The 24,155-nt window shown below is 36.8% G+C and overlaps 1 protein-coding gene across 36 annotated transcripts in view; it reads right to left on the reverse strand.

Annotated features, from left to right (window-relative positions):
- The window catches only part of CCSER1 (coiled-coil serine rich protein 1), a 648,564-nt gene that overhangs the window by 350,491 nt on the left and 273,918 nt on the right, over positions 1-24,155 (reverse strand). For all 36 annotated transcript variants that reach the window (XM_086888587.1, XM_086888585.1, XM_086888622.1 and 33 more), the window contains one exon: positions 11,988-12,198. In XM_086888587.1, coding sequence (XP_086744713.1) covers positions 11,988-12,198 — 211 coding nt within the window. The remainder of the gene's footprint in view (positions 1-11,987; positions 12,199-24,155) is intronic.

Here is a 24,155-nt window from a genome sequence, read left to right on the forward strand (position 1 = left end):
TTCATCAGACAATACATGAATATTTTATGTTACTGCTCCAAAAGCTATCTGGAATAATGGCTACCCCAAAACCTTAGTCCTCTTATTTTCCCTTGTGGTTGGAGCTCAATCTTGTGACAGCAAACTGTATTAACACCCTCATCACACCAAAAAAACCAATGAAAAAACCCTAGAACAAACCAACCAACAAAAAAAACCAAAGAACTCCACCACCTTAAGACAGCTAAAGAGCTCAGCTGCTTGATCTTACTTCTGGATTTCATGTGTAACACTTGCTAAAGTGCACACACACAAACCACAGAAGAGACAGATGATGAGAAGATCAGAACCAAGAAATTAAGCATATTTGTCCTTAGAAACAAGAGACAAAGTGTTAATCTTGGTGAAACAGAATGCTTGCAGTACTGGCAAAGTTACTGTCAGGATAAATGAGTTGCTTCAGCAAATACCAAACACAGAGGCAGGCCTGCCAGGGTGCCAGACTAGATCAAACAACCACCCCCCCTCCCAGCAAAGCATTTCTACATTTAGTTCATATTATGACACTTTTCTCCTGTTCCTGTTTTTGCATCTGTGCTTCATTCCCTCTCCCTTTTGCAGCTATATTCCAGATAATGGCAGGAATTTGTAATTTGACATTAAAACCAAGATGGAATAAGTGAAGGGGGTTTTTTTGGGGTGTAACTTGCACAGAGAATCCTTTCTGAATGACACACAGGAGTAAAGCTATCACTGCTAGTATTGCATTTCTCCAAAAGATATGAATGCAAAAGTAGTTTAAAGGTATGTAAGTTTTTATTATCCTGACACACTGAAACAGTTCTATAAGAAAAAGTATTTTCAGTTTCCAGCATGTCCAAAAAGGTTCATTCCTATCTGTATTCCATAAAAAATAGAATCATGTTCTGCAATGGAACCATGGCACAGACAAAACTAAATGAAATCTTAAAAAAATAAAAATCAGCACAAGAATAATATGCTCTTGAAGACTCATCATATATCTATCTATACATTGATTCCACTACATGAATAAAAGTAAGCACTAGCTTTGAAATTATCACCCTACTACATGTTCTTGAACTCTAATGGAAACATTCCAGAAGACACTGTATCCAACTACTAAAAATCTCTTTTTTTTTCCAATAGGCTCTGGAAGACCACACTGCATTTCATTTATCAGGTCCACAGAATATCACTTATAAATAGTACCCATTTAAAAACTAAGGACAGCATTATGCAATGACAATATTATAGGACCAAAGTTCATACAAAACTTATTTTTTTCTATGATTTAAAATACTGTCAAAATATTTTGAAATGCTTCTGTAAGATCCTCTGCAGCATTCAGATACAAATACATAGGGGAAGGAAACTGAAGAACATCAAAATTTTCAAAATAATGAGAAGAAATAATAAGAATATTCTGTACTAATTCTAATACTAGTATTCTATTTTATACTAATTCTTACAAATCCTAGCCAATTAAGCTGCACATAATGCAAATCCTGAAGTGACTAGAATGTGAGAAAATAATTTATCCAAATAATACTAAGTAATTATATTTTCGTAAAAGCTGGGATATAAATAGTGACAAATTGTATTTTGAGCCAGTAAATCGCCCTAATAAATTGTTCAAGAAGCTGGAAAAAGATGCCATAAACACAAGATAATCAGAAAGATGCTTAAGTTGTGAAAAAAAAAATGGATTATATGAATAAACAAACCAAGAGCCAAATACTGTGTTGTATCAGCAAACTACAGCATATGGTAGAATATGGCCTACAAAATATAATGATGAATCTTGCACTGTCAAAACATAACAGCATCTTAATAAAGACAGACACAACTTAGAAAAAGCTTAATCACCAAAGTCAAAAGAAATACATTAAAAGTTCATATTCATTAAAAAATCACTTGTGAAAGAACAATGCAATGACAGAATGACGGAGGTTAGGAAAGCTCAGCATCTTAAAAACAGCCTAAGAAACATATTTTAAAAATGTTTTCTACTGTAAGTTACCTAACAGATTTTTGGTATGGGTTCACTTTTTAGCAGCAAATTCAATGCAACCATCAGTGTCACTAGCAAGAGACAGTGGTGTATTTTAGGTATATCCACGAGAACTGTTATTACATGCATTAAAAAAAGCACATGTATCACCCTGAGTAATTTATTGTAAAAATGTATAAATACTACACAGCTATATACCCACAGACTCATACACAATCACAATGAAAAAGGCTGTCAGGCCCACCAGAATGTGAATTATAATCACAACCACACTCAAACAGAACCTGTGAGTGTGCACCCATTTCAATGTCATTGTTGTACTCATTCAGGAGGTCCAGAGCTCACTAATAGCAAGGCAGAGCTCTCCACTGCCTCAATGAACTTTGAGAGAGAGCTTTGCTGAAATAAAAAACTAGACAGCAAAACTTATGATAGTTGACTGGTTTTACAGAAGTCAGTATGATCTACAATATTTTTATCATGGGTTTTCTAAAACTCTACCTTGAATGTTCAGTTTGAGTACTCCAAAGAGGCTAATCTCTGTTTCAACATAAAAGCAACCTACACCAAAGGAATAAAAAGTTCTTCTTTCTGATGGGGCAAATGAGGAAAGGTCCTGCTCAAGTGGGAGATTTGCACACTTACAAGTGATGATTGTGGTTAAATCTTTTAGTTAGTTGTAAAACATCCAGACCCACTCAACAGTTTCTCTCTACATGCACCCTGCCAGTCTTAATTTTGAAAGCAATTGTTGTTCCATATCACTGTGCTTGAGGGTAGGAGTACAAGTTTAAGACACCGACGGATTCAAAGCTGCATCACAAAGTGTAGAGGCAGAAAACAAAAAGGGGCTGGGGACTGGTGAGGAAAATGCTCATTTTCATAGCAAAATGACTGGCCCAAACACTGCCTTCTTTCTCTGTCTTACTATCAGAAGTTTATTAGCAGCAGAGGTCTTACACAAATGAGCAAGGCTAGCATGGCTGTACACTGGAGTTATAAGAACTTATTTCACCACTGATATAATTTAATACCATAGTTTAAATAAAATGTGAAGAACAATCTTCAGAAGAGATTTCTGCATGGGGTGGCAAGTAATGGAAACTGCTTGTCTATTTCTAGAGTGGCAGTTTTTAGATGCGACCAGAGATTTGTTTTCTTCATATAATAAAGCAAAATAAAGAGTTTAAGAACAAAAATAAACACCCCCCAAAAAAAACACAACAAAAAACAAAACCAAAAAAAACACCACACTTATTTGCCCAGAAGGGACAGGGAAAACTGTGCCACATAAGAGAAATAAAAGTCCTAGGGTATAAGTGATCTTTGGCTAGTCATTTATTCTATTTATTCTGCTTGAAAGAGGTGTAAGGATACAGTCTGACAACTTTCTTGGCTGCTTTATGACATGCTGAATTTCTACTGAGACAACATCAGTTATCTCTGAACATGTATTTGTTCCTATTTAGATTATCTTCACAGAGATCTGACACAAGAGCTATTCATGAAAAGAATAATCTCTCTCTTTAGCTTGCAAATGAGGATATTGCTTTTACCTGACAACTCTGCAGTACTTTTTGTTGAGTCCAGGAGGGAAAACAGAGGAGAGTTTTCAATTAAAATTTAAAAACAATTCCTAGCATGAGTAACTTCACATGAAAAACCCATGAGCTCTTCATTACGTGGATGATTATTGTCTCTCAAAGAAACTCACCATGAACCCAAACATGCATGGAGAAAGAAAGATGAAGAGAGCAGCATTCTGACAAGGCACCCAGTACCAGCTGGATTAAATGTACCTGTGCTATTTTCCACCCAGCTGAGGCTCTGACCAGAGGCAGAGAACTGCTATATCTGTAATATTAAGGTACATAAGGGAGTGAAATACAGACAATTGGACATATTGAATATTTCTTTAGATACACTACATGTTCATGAAAAACACATGTGTCTACCAACTGGCTCTGGACAATTACATAACCAGGTGCAGGATATGTCCCTGATGTGCAATTTCTAAGTCCTTTTCCAAAAAACATGTATTTTTCTGTCACTGGGATTCATCATGTAAGCTGTGAAACAAACCATTTAATCTTCATAAATTCAAGTGGCACCAGACTGCACAGAAACAGCACCATTATTTTCTGTCAAAACCATAAAATCATAACAGTCCAACTGCTCTGCAGTGACAGGGATGACATCTACTAGATCAGGGTGCTCAGTTGTAAGCATGCTGTATCAGCATTTCTCCTATCTTTTCTTTCTTCCACTAGAAAAATGATCAGGACTGTTCTGATAACTGGGCTGCAAAGTAATAGAATTCAGGGTGCAGAGAAAACATTGAACAAATCTACAGCACAGAGCAATGCCAGGATCCAGCTATGCTACAAACTGGGAGAATTTCTCCTGTGACTACACTAGCACTTGCTTCAGAAATTCTGGATTATCAAGGCACTAGATGTAATTAAGAGATCTAATTTAAATTCTGCAGAAGCATTCATATGGTCATATATGGACACAAATATTGAAATGGGTAACTATATGTACAGTTGGCACACCACTGCCTGAGTATTAGACCTACATTTTTATCTGTTACCTTTTATTCTTCTTGGACATCCATTTACAGCAGCAACAGTTGCATATTGCCAGTTTTACTGCTTTACCTAGAGAACCAGTCATTTTTCAGTGTCAGGAAAACTCTGAAACCTATCATGAGGAATAAAAAAATCCTAACGTGTAGAGGGAATACAGTGTATGGCTTCAGAAGTTGAGAGACTACTTAGATGAACACAATTCTTTCTGGTTTTAACCTACTGGACTTGAAGGTAATGGCACCAGCTACAAAACTCATATGAAATGCTCTTTATAAATTACAAAACAGTTTGATGAGTTGGTATTTTCATAACAATAAATTTGCAGGGAAATAAATTATAATGAAGCTTTGGTGCTATGCACTTATCTTCAACCCAGTCCTATTTTTTTTTTTTTTCTCTTTAAAAACTGGGTAATTGGATAACTGATTGGGAATTTTTTTTAGACCTGGCAGCATTATGCATTTTTTAATCAGAAATTCTTCCATCTACCTCCTGTTATTTAACTCAAATTACTCATGAGCCCTAATAACTTAGTATAATCAATTTCTTCTATAGACTCTTGCAGACATTCTGGATTTCCTCCCCTGCTTGCTCATTGTTGTGCAATGCACTTTTCGGTATTTTCCAATTTATCACAAAATGCAATTGGTGCGATCAGCTCCATTGGTGGGATTTACCTGACTGACCTGCAGCACCTGATCAAAACCATGGAAGAACTAAATGAGAAAATGGTTTCAGTTTTGCAACAGTTATAATTTTATGGCGTTCAGCCACAGGTTAATCACAGCCAATTGCACAGAAGTGCTGATGTAGCGACATTACATGTTAACAGGGTTACTATTTTTAATGCCTGTCTGCAAGGTGCTGCTAAGACCTGGCTTGTTGAGGAGGCTGGGGCACAATCTATGCAAATTTTTGCTGACCTGGAGCAAGCTGCCCTGCCAAATGAAAATGTTTCACTCAGACAACCACAGGAGAAATAATAAAGAACTCTTCACTTGCTTTCTGAATACTTGGAGTAGACACTTCTATCACCACCATCTCTACATGTGGAAGAGAATTTGTTTCATGGTAAAACTGGTTTGAGTGAGGCTGCAGCACACTCATGTAGTCACACATGTAATCTACAAAGACTAAGCCACTAAACCAGTGGCAGAACAAACAGAACAGAAATTTTCCATTTTCAGTATTAAAAACATTCTGAATGTAGCCTTCAAGAGAACTTTGATGTGATCATGGACAACAACAAACTGATAATTGAGCTGAACCAATTCAAAAGGTCTTTTTATTGAGCCAGGATCAGTGTGCCTCCACAGGGGCCCAGAGCTGTGCATCTATCCCAACCTGTAAGCTCACACTCTGAAGTACTCTATCAGCAAATGAAAACACTCTCTAGGATCATCTGTTTTAAGGTACAAAGATCCTTAAGAGAAAAGGAGTCCAGGAAGGTTGGATATTCTTCAGGAAAGTAATCTTAATGGCACAGGAGAAGCCCATCCCCATATGCCAAAAGACAAGCTGCAGGGAAGATAACCAGCATGGCTGAACAGCGAGCTTTGACCAGAACTTTAGGAAAACAAAAATAAAAAGAGAATTTGAGATCTTTGCAAGAAGAGGTAAGAAACTCAGGAGGACTAAAAAGACTTCATGAGGTTATGCTCGGAGAAAATTAGAAGGGACGAAACCCAACTAGAACTTAATTTGTCTGCTGCCATATAAAATAACAAAAAGAGCTTCTATAAGCACATAAGAAACAAAAGAAGGGTCCAGAAGACTCTCTATCCTTTACTGGATGCAGGGAAAAACAAAGTGACAAAGGATAAGGAACTTAGTGCTGTTTCATCATCCATCTTTGGTAGTAAGATAAGTTGTCCTCAGGGGACAACTCAGAGCTGGAAGACAGGGACGGGGAGGAGAATGAAACCACATAATCCAAGTGGAAATGGCCAGCAGCCTGCTAGACATGCACAAATCTACAGGGCCAGACAGGATCCACCCAAGGGTACACTAACGGAGCTGGTGGAAGAGCCCATCACATGGAATGGACAGAATTGCTCCTGTACATGAAGGATGAATAACTAAATAACTGGGTTTGCTCGTTGTTATTAAATATAATGGATAATCTTAGAATAAAACATCTTGACTAACAAAGTGAATACCTGATTATATCCGCTTGTTCCAAATATTCTCTACTACTCTGGCACACACTCCTAGGAAAATAAAACACACAAAGTGCAACAATGGGGTGTCATGCGTGGCTTTGCAACCAGCTGGGCATGGGTATGGCAATGTATATTTCCTAGTGAAAAAGCCAATTTAACATGATAAATTTAAATCCTATTACTAAATCTAGTACATTTTTATTATTAGTTAGTTAAATTTATGAGTATATGCAGTGTCAACATACCATGAAATGAAGGAATTACCAATTTCCAGCATGAATTACTTGAAAAAAGGGATTGTGCTAGATGCAGAGTTGTTGAATAAATCAGCAATGCTACAGTGGTTAATTACAAAGTTACTTAAAGGAAGAAAACCTGCAGTATTTTACAGTGTATTAAATTTGCAATTGGTTCCTAGTGTGGCTAACACAATATTAGAAATCTAATACATTTCATGAAGGAAATGCTTTAATGTCTGTAAAAACCATAGTTTAAGGCCAAGTCCATATTGACCAGCAATCAGACTACAAAATATCCTAACAGCAATTAGCTTTTTCTCAGTACTTTCCATCAGTGGACTGCAAGTGTATAAAAGGGGACTCTATAATTATGCTTATTTTACTGATGAGGTGAAAGATGCATGGGGAGAAGTAATGCAGCCAGGGATATCTGACAGACTAATTGCAGCCTGAGTGGTATCACTCTGCCCCTCTAATCTCAGGCAACCTTAATGGCCAGTCTCACAGCAATTTTGACATAATTTTCCACATTTCTCTTTTTTTTTGAGGTTGGTTTTTTTTCCAATTGTAATCGAAAGACACTGTATCGGACACATTAACTTTTAATGACAGCCACAGGCAGCTGCAATTTCTCTCAGTAAAATAAATGATTAATTAGTAAAACACAGTATGCAATATATGTCCAAAGTGACTTAGTCCTATTGCTAATTGTAGCAATTAGCTACAGCTCCATAGCCTGCATAGTGTTTTGCAGAGCTCCAAAAAAAAGCACGGGCTGAATAATTTATATTCCAAATTACACAAACATAGACAACATATCTTAATTTTCTAGATTAGCAACCAGTAAGGTCACTTCTGATAGCCCCATAAAAATCCCTAAAAGTAGAATTATGCAGCTGGTAAACTGTATATTTCATAAAGAATACATGGAAAATGTGACCTTATTTCCTTCCACAAGCCTGAAGATTTTCTTTTTATTATGGTGCTCAGTAAAATTAATCAACAAGCTCAACAACTAAGGGTTGAACAAAACCCCATTATCACTGACTAAATGGATTCCTTCCCAATACAACTGTATTTTTCCATTATGTTTATTTCAGCATAAAGACCTTCTCTTGCTAGGAACAAAGCCAAAACCATACAAGTTTTGCTCATATGTTTGTGCCTGAAACGTTCAATCAAAGATTTTAGAAAAGGCAAAACCCTTAAATGTCCCCTCGATTACCCAGACTTCAATATTGCCTAAGCCAGCTATAACTCAAGCCATAAAAAAGTTAACAGATGGAAATAATTTAATTCTCATCTGGAAGAGTACAGGATAGCCAACATATTGCTTGGTTAAGAGGCATTATACACTCATTATTGCTGATAGTAATGAGTGAGAGTGAAGCTAGTCTAGTTTCCAGAAGCTCATTGGCTGAACACAGTCAGTTACCAGAAACATTATAAAACATAGAAAGTATAGAACATCAATTACTCGATACTTTCCTCCTGCAATGGGGGAGAAAACAAATGACAGATTAATTGAAGAAGCATTCAGAGCAGAGAGGCCAGTCTCAAGTCAAAAGGTAAAGAATCAATTTCTTAGCAGTAGACAAAGCTCCCAAATTTCATCCATCCACCTCCTAATTTTCTTGTCTTCCCTCTTTCAAATGAGAGGGGTTACTACTGGCAAAAAGATCAGTACTACAAAGACTGTGAGAAAAGAAAAAACCAAAACCCAAACAGTCAAAATAAACATCTCTGCAGAGAAAAGGGAGACCAAGACATCATGGACAGGCTGCAAAACATCTTGCATTGTCTGCTGTGCTGAAGTGGCTTTTATCAAGCTGCCCATGCTGGGTAATATGGGTAACACTCTGGTAGTACTTGTTTGTGAAATTATGCATCCCACAAGCCTTGGTTACACAATTCATGGCAGATTTGTCTGTCAGAAATGGAAAAATCCATGAGAAAAAGTTGCAGATGAGATTGAGAGAGATCTTCCAGAGCACTTGGAAAATGACTGAATTTCCTCACATGCCACGACCCTCCAGACTATTCAGCTTTGTTCAGTGAGGTTTTCCAAAGCATTGGGGAACAATCTGCCTTATGAGCCTTGCATGGCCAAACCCATAAAGAATTATCAGTAGACATTTTCAAGGCTTTTTCACTGAAAGTGAAATGGTAATTAATTCTCTTAATTGAACGATCATTCATTAGCTTTTTACTAAATAACATTCTCAATCTTGAGAGTTACTGCCATGCCTTCTATTTCCCTTTTCAAGATAAGACTAATAACAAGCCTCTAAGTCTGCAGCACAGTACAGCATACATTGTATGCAGTTTTTCCATTTAGATTCTTCAATTACAAGCAACTGCAGCAAAAAAACCCCATATTTTACTAGCTAGTATTAAATTTTGGCAGATCATAATTAAATTATTCCTTAGAAGCAGTGCTCAGTGCTTAAGAAGAAGGATTACATTGAATAACAGGGCTAATATTTTAACTCAATTAGCATGTTATTTTTCAATAAAAAGGTACACACTACTATAATTCCTTCTTCTATAGGTAATATCAGCTATAAAACTGTAACTTCTTTTTCTGGTAACCTGTGTAATTTTCCCCATGAAGTTTGAAGTTTATATTGTTGAAGTGGATGAAAATACATGACATATTACTATTATAAATATATAATCTTATTTTACACACTTGCAAGCATAAAATACTTCCATTCTATAAAAGACTGCCAGAGACTATGTTTGACTACACCTAAAAATGCCTGAGCTTTCCATGGTAAGGAAAGAACTTTTATGTCTTTTGTTCTGTACTGTTCTGAGTTTGATTTATAATATTGGTTGGGGCAGAAGTGATTTTTGGATGAAAAAATTACACCTAGTTGCAATGGAAGTAAGGGATCCTCTCCATGGAAACTGTCTGCTAAATATGCTCACATGACTTATTTATCAGATTCTTCAATGCAAAATTTCAGTTTTATGGAATTACATTTTCCTGTAATCTTTCACAAATAAGTTGAAAGTGACAAACGTATAAATATCTGAATTTCTGAAGATAATCAAGTGATGCCATTTCAATATAAATTTCCAACATATTTTAAGGTCATGTCCTTGGTTGTTCCAATTAGCCACCTGGGTTCTTTTGAGGTAAGTTACAGCACATATGGACATCCAAATGTAGGATTAGGAAAAGGCCATTTTGATGTCATAGGGCAAGAGAACAAAACTACAGACACACACTGTGTCCCAGCCAGCTGGGGAGAGGAAAATGATACAGTACAAAGGAACAAATAAGTAAAAGAGTGAATGATTGCGATGAAAAAATAAGATCAATGAGCTACATAAGGAGGTATTAGTAACTGGACATGAAATTCCAATGAGTCACATGAAATACCTCATGTTCCTTTTGTGGAGATCACCTGGTGAATGCTTTTAAAGATGAAGTACTGAAAGGTACAATGTATTTCCAAACAGAAAATAGCAGTAGTTTCTTACACAAGTTTAATGGAACTCTAAGTTAAAAGACCTTTTCTGAGCATTATAGACTTATCCACACTAGAAGCAATAGAGAATGCTGCCAATATCACCACATGAATGTTAGAACTGCTATGTCATGTAATATTTGTTATTTATTTCCAGTAAAATTAAGTTACAAATCCTTTAAATTCACTCTATATTCTCACATTATATAAAAAGCAACTAATGGAGAATTAATGATTCCAGTTCTGGATTCAGTAACCCAGAAGTGCATTAAGGATCCATACAGCACAAATCAAGCTTCTGATGAAGCTTCAGTGAACTGAAGCAAACTGGAAAGCCTGGGGCTTGCCAATGAGCAAAAAACACACTGTTTAGGAACACTAATTGCAAGCTACCATGGGTAAACCTTTGATAAACCTTCTCAGATAGGACAACAGTCAGTTGAATTTAGATACAGATCATCAGGAAATGAGCAATAAAAGCCCCCCTATTTATTTTTAGTCTTTATTATATGAAGCTTCAAGAGGAGAAATTCTGTTTCCATCTTCAGGAAAGAAGTTACAATGACGTAGTCACATATTGGAATGGTTACCCAGAGATGATATGGAGACCCCATCAAGGTACCAAAAGTTTAAGTGCACAAGGATCTGAACAACCTCTTCTGAGGCGGTCTTGCTTTGAGTAGAGAAGATGGACCTCCGGAGAGTCCTCTGACCATAAATTATTCTGTATTTCTATGAACTATATAGATAAAAACAAACAAAATTTCTTGTAGATCAAAGTAATGAAAACTGCAATTCGTTAACAACGAGGATGAAAGTTCACAGCGTATACCTGAGTAAAGGCTCCACAGCTGGAAAATATAAAACAAAGTTTCCAAACTTTGTCTGTCTCTAAAATTCTTGAGACAGACACAAAAGAAAATTTTCAAAGCAACACCAGCAGTCTATAGGGGAAGCAAGAGAGAATACAGCATGACAGGACAAGCTAGGACTCTTGAAATTGTTAGGAATGGCCCAGTGAATGGCATACAAAATCTGATTTCAGCAATCATTTACAAACTCACATTGGTAACCTTTTAGAACTGTTACTTAACAGTTGTTTTTTTTTAATCTCTGTATTTCTCCTCTAAATGAATTGCATGCAACTTCATAATGTGTAACAATTGTAGTAAGAAAACTGAAAAGCTCTAAAATACTGGAAGAAAACAATACAGTGTATTTTTGACCTGAAGCAGCTGGCCTCCCCTGTCCCCCTTTTCAGTAAAAGCTCAAGAAAAAAGCATTACACTCTGGACACCAAGATAGCAGGATCATTTAAATTCTGCTGAAGCAGAAACTTTCTGACCTTCACCATGTTGAGGCATGACTATTTATACTTCTGCATCAATTTCTTGTATTCAAGACATATTAAAAGACATCAAGTCCATAAACTTTGCTGACCCTTTTCTGCTGCTTAGCTCATTAATGCTTCAATATATTAATCTGACAAATAAGTGGGTGATTACCTCTTGAAGAACCCTCTTCATTTTCAGAAGCAATGTCTTCACAGCCGTGCAGTCTTGGAGCATCAGTCTGAAGGGCAGAGACTCAATGCCTCCACCTTCTTCCAGACCAGTGAAAGGCCACTCCACAGATGGGCTGCCAGCCAGCTGGCTGACACGCGGGTACCTGGCTTCTCCTTGCTCCACCTCCTTCGACAGCTTCAGGGATAGATTCCTTGTGAGAGAAAACAGAAAGGTCAACACTAAAATATGAAAAGGAACTAATAAGATGGGGGGTGGTAATTCCTCTGGGCTTAGACACTTGTGCATTTGCTTTCTGAGCCTACTAGCATGAACAGCCTTTATAACACCCATGTAGCGTATGGCGTTGGCGATAAAATACACATTTATATAAGGAACACATTCTACAGGAACTAAAGCCATGCTCTAGCTCACACCCTACAAAAGAAAGCCATTTTCTTAAAACAAAATATCCTATGGGCAAAACTTCTACAGGTCTATTTTATTTCAGTTTTACAAACAAAAGAATCTGTCATGCACTTTCAGAAGCTAAATCAAATCACAGTCTTCCATGTGCTTTGACTTAGAACTCAGAAAGAAAACTGCAAAAAAAAAGACTCCCTTCTGGGCTGGCCCAGTGACATAAGATGAACCTGTCGTATAAAAGAGAATATGGAATTTAATTAAACTGCACTAACGCTTAGGTTTAGTTACTATTGAAGCTATATAAGCAGAGCATGAAACAAAACAACAGTATGTTGTGGCTGAGAATGCATTCAAGACACAAATATTTTGATGGGCCTTAAAGGCAATGAAAGACCATTATTTTGCTGCATACACACTATCTTCCTTTAATATCAGAGCAAGCTATCTAACCACTTTTCCCATGATGAAGAAAGGCATACAAAATTAACTCAGTACAATTAAAGTTGCTAGCATAAGCAGTGAAAAAAATCACAACTATTATTATTATTCTTTTAAAATATTATTTCAATTTACTGTTCCATTTGAATTTTTATGCAACACAAACTGATTCTGCCATAGTTTGGAAGGACAAAGAATTTTCCCACATAAAATTTTTCCTTAGCTTTGGTTTATAGGATCCACAGATAAAACCAGATTAATATTTCTTTAGATAAATAACTCCCACTGCCATACTAAAAAAAATGGAAATTAAGATACTATATTTTATGGAGGGTTCATTTTTATATTTTGAAAGTTATTCAATATGCAGTAAATAAAACATGTTAGATCAAGCAAAGTACCACAGATTACACACATGGACAGATCCTCATCATGGCCAGTGGAACTAAAATTTCAGACTCTTCAAGATTCATAAAACAACAAAAATTAGTCTGTTTTAATTTTAAAATGTGTTTAAACATCTTTGCATAAAATATTTTACATCCTTTAAAATAAAAATATGAGGTGGATGGTAAAGTTGCTTTTGATTGAAGGATGTTAAACCACTGCTGTTTTATAGCCTTTAAACAAAACCCAGGTATAAATCATGCAAAAAAATAACAACTTAGGAAACTGAAGTATCATAACATAGGCCACTTTTAAAGGTTTATAAAAGAAGCCACATTCAAACTATTGGAATCTACACTTGCATATGATTTATGTACCCAGAAAAGCACATTATTTAAATTAAGATGAAACAACAAGATTCCCTTTTTTCTCCCACCCAGTGCCTGCAGACTAGAAGATGGATTATTTAGAATATTCTGCACATTCACTTTGTAAGTCTCACTGAAGTTTCATCTTCCCCATACTCCTGTACAGGCATCCTGTGAGGGTCCCACCCTGACCCTGAGAAAGGACCAATTTGAGATGAACTGTCTCCCACAAGTCTTTTGCTGCCCACTATCAGGAAGAAGCACCTGGTACCACCAGCCACGCCCTGCTCCCCAGAGAGGAGGAAATAAGTGGTATTCTTGGAAAACTACCCTCCTCTCTGGAAGAGATACAGTGCTTATGTATAGGCTATGCATGTACTGGAAATACAGCAATTCTGAATTTCAAATAAAGAAAATATTTTCAGTTACATCAGTGGGCTTTACATTGATATCACAGCACTCAACACACAAAATTACCATTTTTTCAAACACAGAATCTTGTACTAAAGTATGAAAAGCACCGTAATAACATATTACCACTCACAGTCTTAAGAGTTTAAAAGCTGATTCAACTGCTACTTGAAAATGGTGACTCAGAGTTAGTTGGTATACAGAGAGTAATCAGACTATACCGTCCTTCCTGATAGTTCAGAGGTGCTTTAACTGATCTATGACAGAAAAACTCTGCACTTCCTGATACAACTCATCCTACTTGCTGCAGAAAAAAGGAGCTCATTTAAAATTCATTCCAGAAATAGTATTTCATTAAGTTCCTTATTAACAACATCTAGGTGGTCTGTTACATTATTATTATGGTAATCCACTGCAATTCATCTCAAAGCAGCAGTCAAGATCTAGAAAGGAAAAAAACAAACCCCATTCTTCCTAAATTAGAAGTTTCACTTTATTAGTAAAACATCTCAGCCTGCAAAGTTGGAGTAGGGGCTGGTCCCTTGGCTGGTAGTGCAGGAGGTCCTTACAGATGGCCAGACCCCTCCACCTTCCCAGCATGCATTCATTGTAATAAAAACATTTCACAGGCAAATATTATCTGTGACAAACTTAAGCCCTTGGAAAAAAGCCTCAAAAGGTCTACTTTAATGACGAAAAACAATGTATTTCCTCTGAGTGACAGTATTAAATATATTATCAACATCCAGTATTTCAGAAAACCAATTTGGCCACTTTTAAATACATGGCTATGGCCTGAGCTCTAAATTCACCTGCCATATGCTCAGGCTAAGTTCCTACTTTAACAAAACCATACCTGAAAATGTTCTGAGCACTGCAAGTCAGTCTCAAAACACTTCTAAAATGGCTTCACCACTCTTTTCAATGATTCCCTGGCATGGTTTGGTTATCACTACAGGCAAATTGGATGGCACCACTCCATTCTGGAGGATGTCAGTAGTGCAGATGTGCACTGAAACCCCATCCCATAGAGATGTCTCCTCAAATCCCTGAGCCTGGCCATGGAGCCGTGAATGACAACAGAGAAAGGGACACAATGTTAGTAGAATTACTGCCATCATATGGTCAGAAAATCCACAGAAACATTGTGACAAGTCTGTAACCATTAAATAGGGTGAAAACTTGTGCAACTCAAAGGTACTTCCAGCCTGCTGGCTCGTTCCTGATCTGGGCATATCTACTGAGCACCACAAATCTATTTCCCCATTTCTAATTGATACTGAGAATCAGAAGCTGCAATATCCACAGTCAGTAAAATGGTAGTGCCATTAATGCAGATTTCTATTTCAAAAGCAATCTTTATTGAAATAGTATGCTAGCATTAAAATAATCAGTGGCTTTCAGCATTTAATAGCCTCCATCAATCCAATGCAACCACATGTTAAGTGAGTAAGAGACACAGTTGTGCAGCTCCTTTGAAAGCTCCTTTTCCCTAGGAAGGTATAACAAAACCAATTTTCTTAAACTAAAGAATTCTTGAAGTATTTTATTAAAAAGAAATAGGAAAAAAAAAAAGGGGGGGGGGGAAGGAAAAAAAAAAAAGGAAAAGTGAAAGTTAAAAAAAAAAAAAGGACCCAAAGACATGGATTTGCAGCTTGAGCTTAAGTTATTCTTCCCTTCTTACTGATCCTCAGATCAATGATTTAAACAGCTTATGGTAATTTGAACTTCACTTACATAAAGATCCCCAGATTATGTGGACTTTAATCTTCTTAGTTTTCATCAGCAGTGCTCAAGATGTTGCTAAAGCAGAATTAGCCTAAACTAACACAATTGGTTCCCCTGAGTCTGTTTCTCTTGATATCAGCTTAACAGAGGAGAACCTGTGTAACACTGTTGGCATCAGGAAGGCTCTGAAAGCAGAGCAAAGGACCCCAGGCTCTATGAGAAGAGCTGAACACACCTCCTTTCTTCCCTGAGGGCTTATCTTCTAAAGCAGGGTCTTAGAAAGAGCCTTAAATCTCTAATTTTCAGTGTTTCAGAATGCAGCTCTCTGTATATATATTCATAAATAAAGGTACCATATATATACACACACACTTTTATAGCTGTATATATGTGTATGGTTGTAGAACTCCTATATATTTATATATAAACTCATAAAAATTTGGTCTTCATAAATTTTTCAGAAAAACAAGTAGTTCTTATTTGTCCATTGCCTGGCCCATCCTTTTACATTTGAAGAAAAATGTTTTTAGTTTCATACAGGTGTTATGTCCTGAAATGCTATTTCCCATTCATCTAGAAAGCCTTCAAGTCATATTTATTTTCCTTCACAGTAAATAAATTTTCCTCCATCAGAAAATTAACTAGTTACTATTCTGATGAAGATCCCCCAACTGGACCACCTAAGACACACAAGAGCAATTGCTTCTGATTTTTAGAGGAAAAGCTGCCTACCTCAAATACTTCCATAATCTAGCTTGAAGCACTCTGTGGCACCACTAAAATGAAGTACATAACTCGTGAAGCCCTACTATCATCCCATACTGAATCTCAATTGCTGAGTGGTCTTCTACCAATCTCATCTAGTAAAGAGACATGTTCTATCCCAAACAGTGGACAACTGAAATACAGGGACATCTTCTGGAAAAAAAGAAAGGCCCCTCATAATATTTAACAGAATTAAGGCACAGACTTTAAAAAGCATATTCCTAAATATTACAGTGAACATATAAAATAATTCCCTACTAGGTGCCTAACTGTTCTCAAGATCTAATCAAGAAGGATAAAAAAAACTGGCAAATTCACTCAGTTCTTAAAACACAGGCTTTGCAATACTAAGACAAAAAGCTAACCAGAACTTAAACACTTGGCTGATTACCCATATTAGCATTCTTTGGCATCAAAATTTCTACCTGTGTCTCACAATTTCTCAACATGGCTTCTGTTCTAACAGAGTGCTTCAGAAGTTGTAGGGGTAAGATTTTGGAATCTTGTACATCAGTGTGTCATAAGGTACATGCTGTTTGACATCTTACAGCTTTTAGAGCTGTGTATCCTTTATTGATGTTATGATTTTTCAAGGTCAGCCTTTTAGAGAAATGATGTCCAGTATCTGTCACTATCAAACTCTCCACCCACACTCTAATGGCTGTGGCTGCTCTAAGTTAAGAGACTGTCAACCCTTTTCATTAAAGCTGCTTTTCTTTCCAAGGTTTATATCACAAAGGCATCCTTTGGGCTAGAACATGGTGATCAAGAAATACAGAATCAAATTAAAAAAAAAAAAAATGTAAAAGAGCTCTCCATCTTTCAGCTGCTGGTAAAGTACAGCTGTTAAGGGCCTGTCAAGCATTTCTTTCCTTTCTCCAAACTCCACAGGAATTAAGAGCTCCGTTTATATCCCCTCATCTATCACACAACACTTCAAACTTCAGCCCTTTTCTTCCTCCTGGAACCTATTAGGAAAATTTAAATGTGATAAAAAAAGATTATGCAATGAATAATCAGATCAAGTGCAAAAAATAGCTACTTGGAAAAGACCAGTGGGGCTTTTTCACTTTCAAATATTAACAGTGCAGTAGTAAGTAAAGTATTAAAGACAAACCAGCAAAAGTAAATGAGGCTGGCTTGGCACTAAGACTTTGTTAGCTTCAGACCCCCTCACTCCTCCCAAAAAAAAAAAGTCAGCTGGAGATCATTCTTGAAACCATTTTATTGCTATTAATTAACATTATGTCTCTGTTCAGGATATTAAAAAAAAACCCAATCTTTCCTGTTCCTGTCCATGGCAGTGGAGTTGGAACTAGATGAACTTTAAGCTCCTTTCCAACCCTGTAATTCTTTTATTTGGACAAAGGCTACATTTCCCTGCAGACACTGCAGTGTTTGTAAAAACCACACACTTCTGACTGGCTGCTGCCTCGGTACAGACCAGGATAGAGACACTTGGTGTTCCCTCTGAATCTCACTCCAAATGCACTCCACAGAAGTGGAGTGGAACTCTACGGCTCATCTGGCAGTAGAACCACAACATATTTATCTAACCTATTAATGAGAGGCACTGAAATGTGTCCAGAAAGTTTGATACTACTGGAGGAAATTGAAAAAAAAAATGAGGGGGAAATCCATTTTGTCACTGTCATCTTCTAGATCAGAACGACATTTCCCTTCATGTTTGCTCTAAATGCTTCAGTCTTTCCTTTAGAATATGTGCAGATGCAACAAAACTTTCAAGCTTTTACTAGGTAAAAAAAACCTCTTGTAAAATCACAATGGATACTGGATTTCAAGCACAAGTAGTACATTCCCTCCATTCAGTTACCAAACTAGGTTTCATTACTTAAAAATTAATTGTCAAATGCTTCCTACTCCAAGTAGTATTTTTTGCTACCAAAACTTTATGAAGTCCTGATCAAAATTATCTGTATTTTAAATGAAACAAGAAAAAAAAGAGGCAAATAATTTTCAGGGCTCAATAAGAAGGTACTGAACTGTTACTATAGTCTTTAGTGGGAAGACATGTATGCTAATGGGAAAGGTTAAATCCACTAGAAGACAAAAGGACTGCAAGAATATTTGCTTAATGAGAAGCAGAATTCACAGACATGGCTAAGACAGACAAAGATAGACTTCCAGTAAGACAGAAAATTAAGTGAAAAATTCATATTCTTTGTAAAGGAGACAAGCCACTCACTTCAAGACCCATCTGAATTGGTTTTTAAATACCTGGGAAGCACCTAATCATATTATTATTGTCTAACCCAAGATATTATCTTTTGACGAGCTATTAGCATTAAGAACACTTCTGTGAAGCAAGCAAGCAATTCATTATACCTCATATTGGCCAAGAAGTTCATCTAAGATATATAACAGATTTTAAAAACATCTAATTAATATTTACTAAAATACCTTCAGCATTCTGCTAACTTCCCCTACATCCCAAACCCTGCCTGACTCCCCACTCATCAGGTCACTCAAGGAACTCTTCCTGGTTTGGGTTCAATTATAAAAACATCTAGGTTTCTAACCATGCCAGTACTTAAAATCAGATACAGACATCTAAATAATCATCCTGCAGGTTATCATGCCACAGCCACACACATTCCTCCATTAGAAAAAATGCACATGCCTACAGGATTAGATGGCAGAGACTTAAAGAATAAAATGTCAGAGGAGCTGAGCAGTTAAGGGATGCCCTGTAAAACAATTAAGTAGTTAGAACTGTGTGGGTGTTCAGGAAATTCCAACTAGTGACCCTAAAATTTAGCACTAACTCTACATTTTCATATAGTCAAACATAAAGTCAGTAATAGAACATTAACTCCAAAATACTCACTAATTACAAACACAGCTTTCTGAGTGATAATACCTTTCAATACTCTCCAATGGAATCAACACAGCAGACTTTAATTTTCGTGAAAATATAAGATTAAACCAATGCATCCCTTCTCCCTGCCCTCTAATAGTATTAGAATAAGGAGTAGAAAACAGTGTCATCTAAATTCAGAGGATACTATCCATCTATAGTATGTAGCAAACTTATAAATATGTCAGGAGCAAACTGCAACTTTGAAACAAATCCATGTCGTTATCACACACAACAGCTGGAACCTAATGTTAACACTAAAAGAGCTTTTATGCTAAATCCTCTTTTATGACCAATAAATGAAAGCATGTAATAGATTCAGGAACATAATTTATGACCAGACCATGTATGTAACTACATATCCTTTCTTGAAGATATCAATCTCCCAGCATTTTTTTTTTTTTCAAGGTTATATTGTGTTCTTTTGAGAAGTTATTGGGAAACATTGTGGAAGCCTGATCCACACAAGAGTAACAAAACAACACAAGAATTCCAGCACCAGTGCTAGTTTATTGCTCCAGTGCAAACAGCTCACACTCCATCATCTTGAAATAAGAGTCTGAGAGCTTCACAAGCACCAAGATTTCTCCAGAACCACTGACCTTCCAAAGGCTCAAAACCTCTCCTCCTCCCCTGAGCACTGCACAGCTCCAGACACCACCTTACAAAAATTGCTCCCAGCACAAACAAACGCCAAAAACTTCAGAAAAATTCCCAGCTACATACAGGAATGAAAGCCTTTATGTTGTGGGACCCCTGGTGTTCTTTCCTTGGGAATGTCCTCTCAGACAACCAGAGGGCTTAAATTAACTCGGAATAGTTTCACTTACAAGGCAGGTGTTTGCAATGTCTGCACTTGGAACCTAATTAGTGAAATTAAAGCCCTGCAACAGCACATGCTCAATTTTTTAAACAAAGGCATTAAGAGACCAAACAAAAAGAAAGAAATAAACTAATTAATGTGTAAATTAGCCTAATTGCTTTGTTCTCACATGAGGTTATCAATCACTAAGTGCCACAGCAGAAACATGTTATTTTATCATATGGTGAAATTAGCCCACCTACAGGAGATTTCTTTGACTTTGCCAGTATGGTCTTCAGTGGTTTTATTTTTGATTGTAAATAACTCATTAAAAATAATGAGAATATTTAATTTCATTTGAGTACAGCATTGCAGTAATGCTTCCATACTGTTCTTTTACAGAAGAAAACTTTCTTGTCCCTTCTCTCCCCCATAATGGGGCCTGCTGTGAAAAAGGAAATCTAATGAATTCTCAAACTGAGGCCAGAGACACATGAAAAAGACAATGGTTTTTGGTTTGGTTGATTATGAACGACCTAAGCTCAGACCTCTGAATCATACTGAAATTTCTCCAAATATTATTTGTACAGCAGCGCAGAGGAGGAAATAAGCATGCTAAACCTTCAATACTAGCTCAGCTCTTCATGGTTACAATATTTTTGTTTGACAGGTAAGTACCTACAAACTATGTCCCATCAGAAGCTTTATTCTCTCTGCAGTGCCTCCTGCCTCTCTTCACTTTGAGGGCATCAGCTCTACTGCCTTTTAAGACAGGGTTTTGAGACTGTCATACTAAAATTTGATGTTTATTTCAACTGTTTAGTGTCTGGCTGCTACAATCTCTAGTTTGGGGATTCTGCTTGAATTACCTGAATATTTGGGGTTACTGCAGCAGTTTCTAGTTTACAGTGCCAGTTTGCACTTTAAGGCTCAGAATAACATGAAGAGCAATATTGTGCAAAACTACACAAATCTAGAAAGGTTGCACTCACTGAAAACATACAGCCTGTGATTTCAGTTTGATGTCTCATGTCTGAATTGTTTTACACTGCACATCTTCAAATTTTAAGCAGTAAATGACTATTAAATTTAGAACACAATTTCTCTTAATTTAACATTACTGCTCTAACTTGTGCCATTAATTTATTAAAGCTTGCAACAAATATGGTAAAAAACACACTTGTAAGAGTTGCTGTAAGGAAGTCATTAAAAATTTAGTATGATTATTAATTTATAATAGAATTTGTAGCATTTCTTCTGTGAAACACTAAATGTACATTACATAATAGCATAATTAATATTTTTAGCTTCTGATTTTGCAAACTATTTATCAGGAGAGCAGCCCTAATAATTGTTGGAGCGCATGTTAAAACTTGCTCTCCGCAGCTCCATCTAGACTGAGATTAAAATGGGACTTGCCAACTCATTTATTTTCAGAGCACCTCGCAGTACCAGTCCAGCTTTTGGAATAAATTCCATTTTTAAAAATAAAATGCACAAAATGTCAACTTCTGGCCCACACTGTTGCCAGATACAGCTTAATATTTTGATCTAAGCTCACCCTATAGATTTTGGACCCAGGAAACAAAGCACTCAAAGGATACACCTTTGTATGTGCACATACAAAGCATATGTGCACATATGCTTCTTTGAGGTTCAATACTGCTTGACTTATGAGTCTTTTGTGGCAAGGCCACTCTCCTACCTTTGCTTTCAGGGACCAGAGATCCATCAGCCACTTGGATTGGCATGCATATTACTGGCCAGGCTATTGTTGCCTAAATCTCACACAGCAAACCTAAGGAACATGCTAGGATGTGAGTGTATTAATAGGGGAAATTGTTATAAAATTACAAATTGGACATGGACAGACAAGAAGAGAAGAGTCACAACTCATGGTCAAGTGGTAATGGAAGGATGAACAGGAATTTGCCTGCTATTACCTGAATGTTGTGGTTTTTTCTTTGACTTGAGTAACTTTTTCTTTTTCTGAAGGGGTTTTTTTGCTGTTGTTGGGTTTGTGGTTTTGTTTTTTTTTTTTAATTTTGGAGGGGGTTTGTTTGTTTTTTTGTTTGTTTGTGAGGTTTGGTGCGGGTTGTTTGGGTTTTGTTTGGTTGGTTGCTTGTTTTAGAAAAAAAAAAAAACATAAATTTGAACATGCAATGAAATATTTTGAGGATAGCCATCAAATCATAGATTGTTTTGGGTTGTAAGGAATGTTGAGTAGTCATCTACACCTATCTCCCTGCAACATGCAGGAACATCTTCAACTAGATCAGGTTGGTCAGAGCCTCACTAAGCCAGACCCTGAATGTTTCTACTCAAGGGATGGGACATCCATCACCTCTGGGCAACTGTTTCAGGGCCTCACCACCCTTATTCTAAAATACTTCTTCCTTTTATTTAACATTAAACCTTGTCCTATCACAACAGATCCTGCTAAAAATTCTGTCCCACCATTCTTAAGGGAACTCTTGATGTTGCAAAAAAATAGATAAACCAGTAGCCTTCACTTAAATACATAGTTCTTAGGCCACAAAAATCTCAATGTCATCTTTTAGTTTGCATCAAGCCAGTTATGAAGATTTTTACCACCTAACCCAAAGTTGTTCTTACTGGTTATAACAGCAAGTTGATGTAAGTGTGATCAAATCTTCAGACAGGAAAGAGGGCACTGAAGTCCTACGGAATGCAGAATGCCTATTTTTAGTCACTTCTTTGAGTGGCCAGGAATTATTCATATTCCTCTGAGGCAATATTGAAGAGTAGGGATATCTGTGCTTCAAATTTTTTATTCCATCTCACCTGGTTGGTCTGCTCGTGTGCCTACAGCCTGTGTACCTGCATGTCCCACACTTAACATCTGGCAGCAAGCTCTCAAAATTGCTAAGGAGCTGTTTCCACAAAGGAAGGAGATTCTCTCCTTAGACACACCAGGCCACCAGCTTTCCCATGAAAGGTTTCATGCAGGCAGCATAATAAACTGACATAACTGAGCACAGTCAAGCTACACTGACAACAGGGTGGTTGACCATCAGTAGCATGAGGATTCAACAGAACTCCAAGCATAATCCGTAAGTTTTTCTCCATCCCAGCAGAACGACTGTCCATTTTTTGCTGAAATACATTTTCAGCTTGGCCAGGGTCATATGGCAAAACACAGAGTTTGCCAGCAAAATCTGGCAGCAGAGAATTAAATAATTAAGTTTTCCCTTAGAGACATTTTTATTAGTTCTAGAAGCAGAATTTTGAAATTTCACTGTCATTTTTCAGACTAAATGAGCCCTGGTGGGCAGAAGCCAGCATTTCTTTTACACAACATCATTTATCAAGTTTTCTTGTTTCATTTTCAAGAACAAATGCAACGTTGGAAAAAGACAAACAGAAATGCATAGATCAGAGCCCAGATTAAGCAAAAATCTTTCTAAATTACTTTCTAAGTCCTGTAATATTACTAATTGTTTTTAGAAAACAGAAAATACAGTAAGAAATAATTAAGCTAAAGCAGATTATTCTCTCCTGAATAAAGGCTGTCACAAGAATGACTAAGAGATGAGTGAAGCAAGTCACTAAAATGCCAGCGAAAGCCAAAAGACAGATGACTAACACTTTTATCCATGTGCCAGAAAACACAGACAAAATAATCCAAGCCTACTGGACCTCTGACTGGCATTTGTAAAACTCTCACAAAAGGTAGGAGATCTTTACTCTTCCTCCTTAGCATAAGCTAGTAGAGGTTTTGACATGCAAAACTTGTATGGTACAAGCCATGTTCTCTTGCCACAGCAATAGTAAAGAGAAGAGAAAATGTGAAAATGTAATGCAACAGGAATATTAACTTCATTTTCAGAACAAATGAAGTGAGGACAACCAAAGAAATAATTGCAATTCTCACGCCTTCATGTGAAAGACTAGACTTTGCATTTTCCAAACTGTGATCAGCTCACTACCAACAGGGAGGAACCCTG

Source organism: Cyanistes caeruleus, chromosome 5, assembly GCF_971803275.1.
Source record: "Cyanistes caeruleus chromosome 5, bCyaCae1.hap1.1, whole genome shotgun sequence".
NCBI classification, from domain to species: domain Eukaryota; kingdom Metazoa; phylum Chordata; class Aves; order Passeriformes; family Paridae; genus Cyanistes; species Cyanistes caeruleus.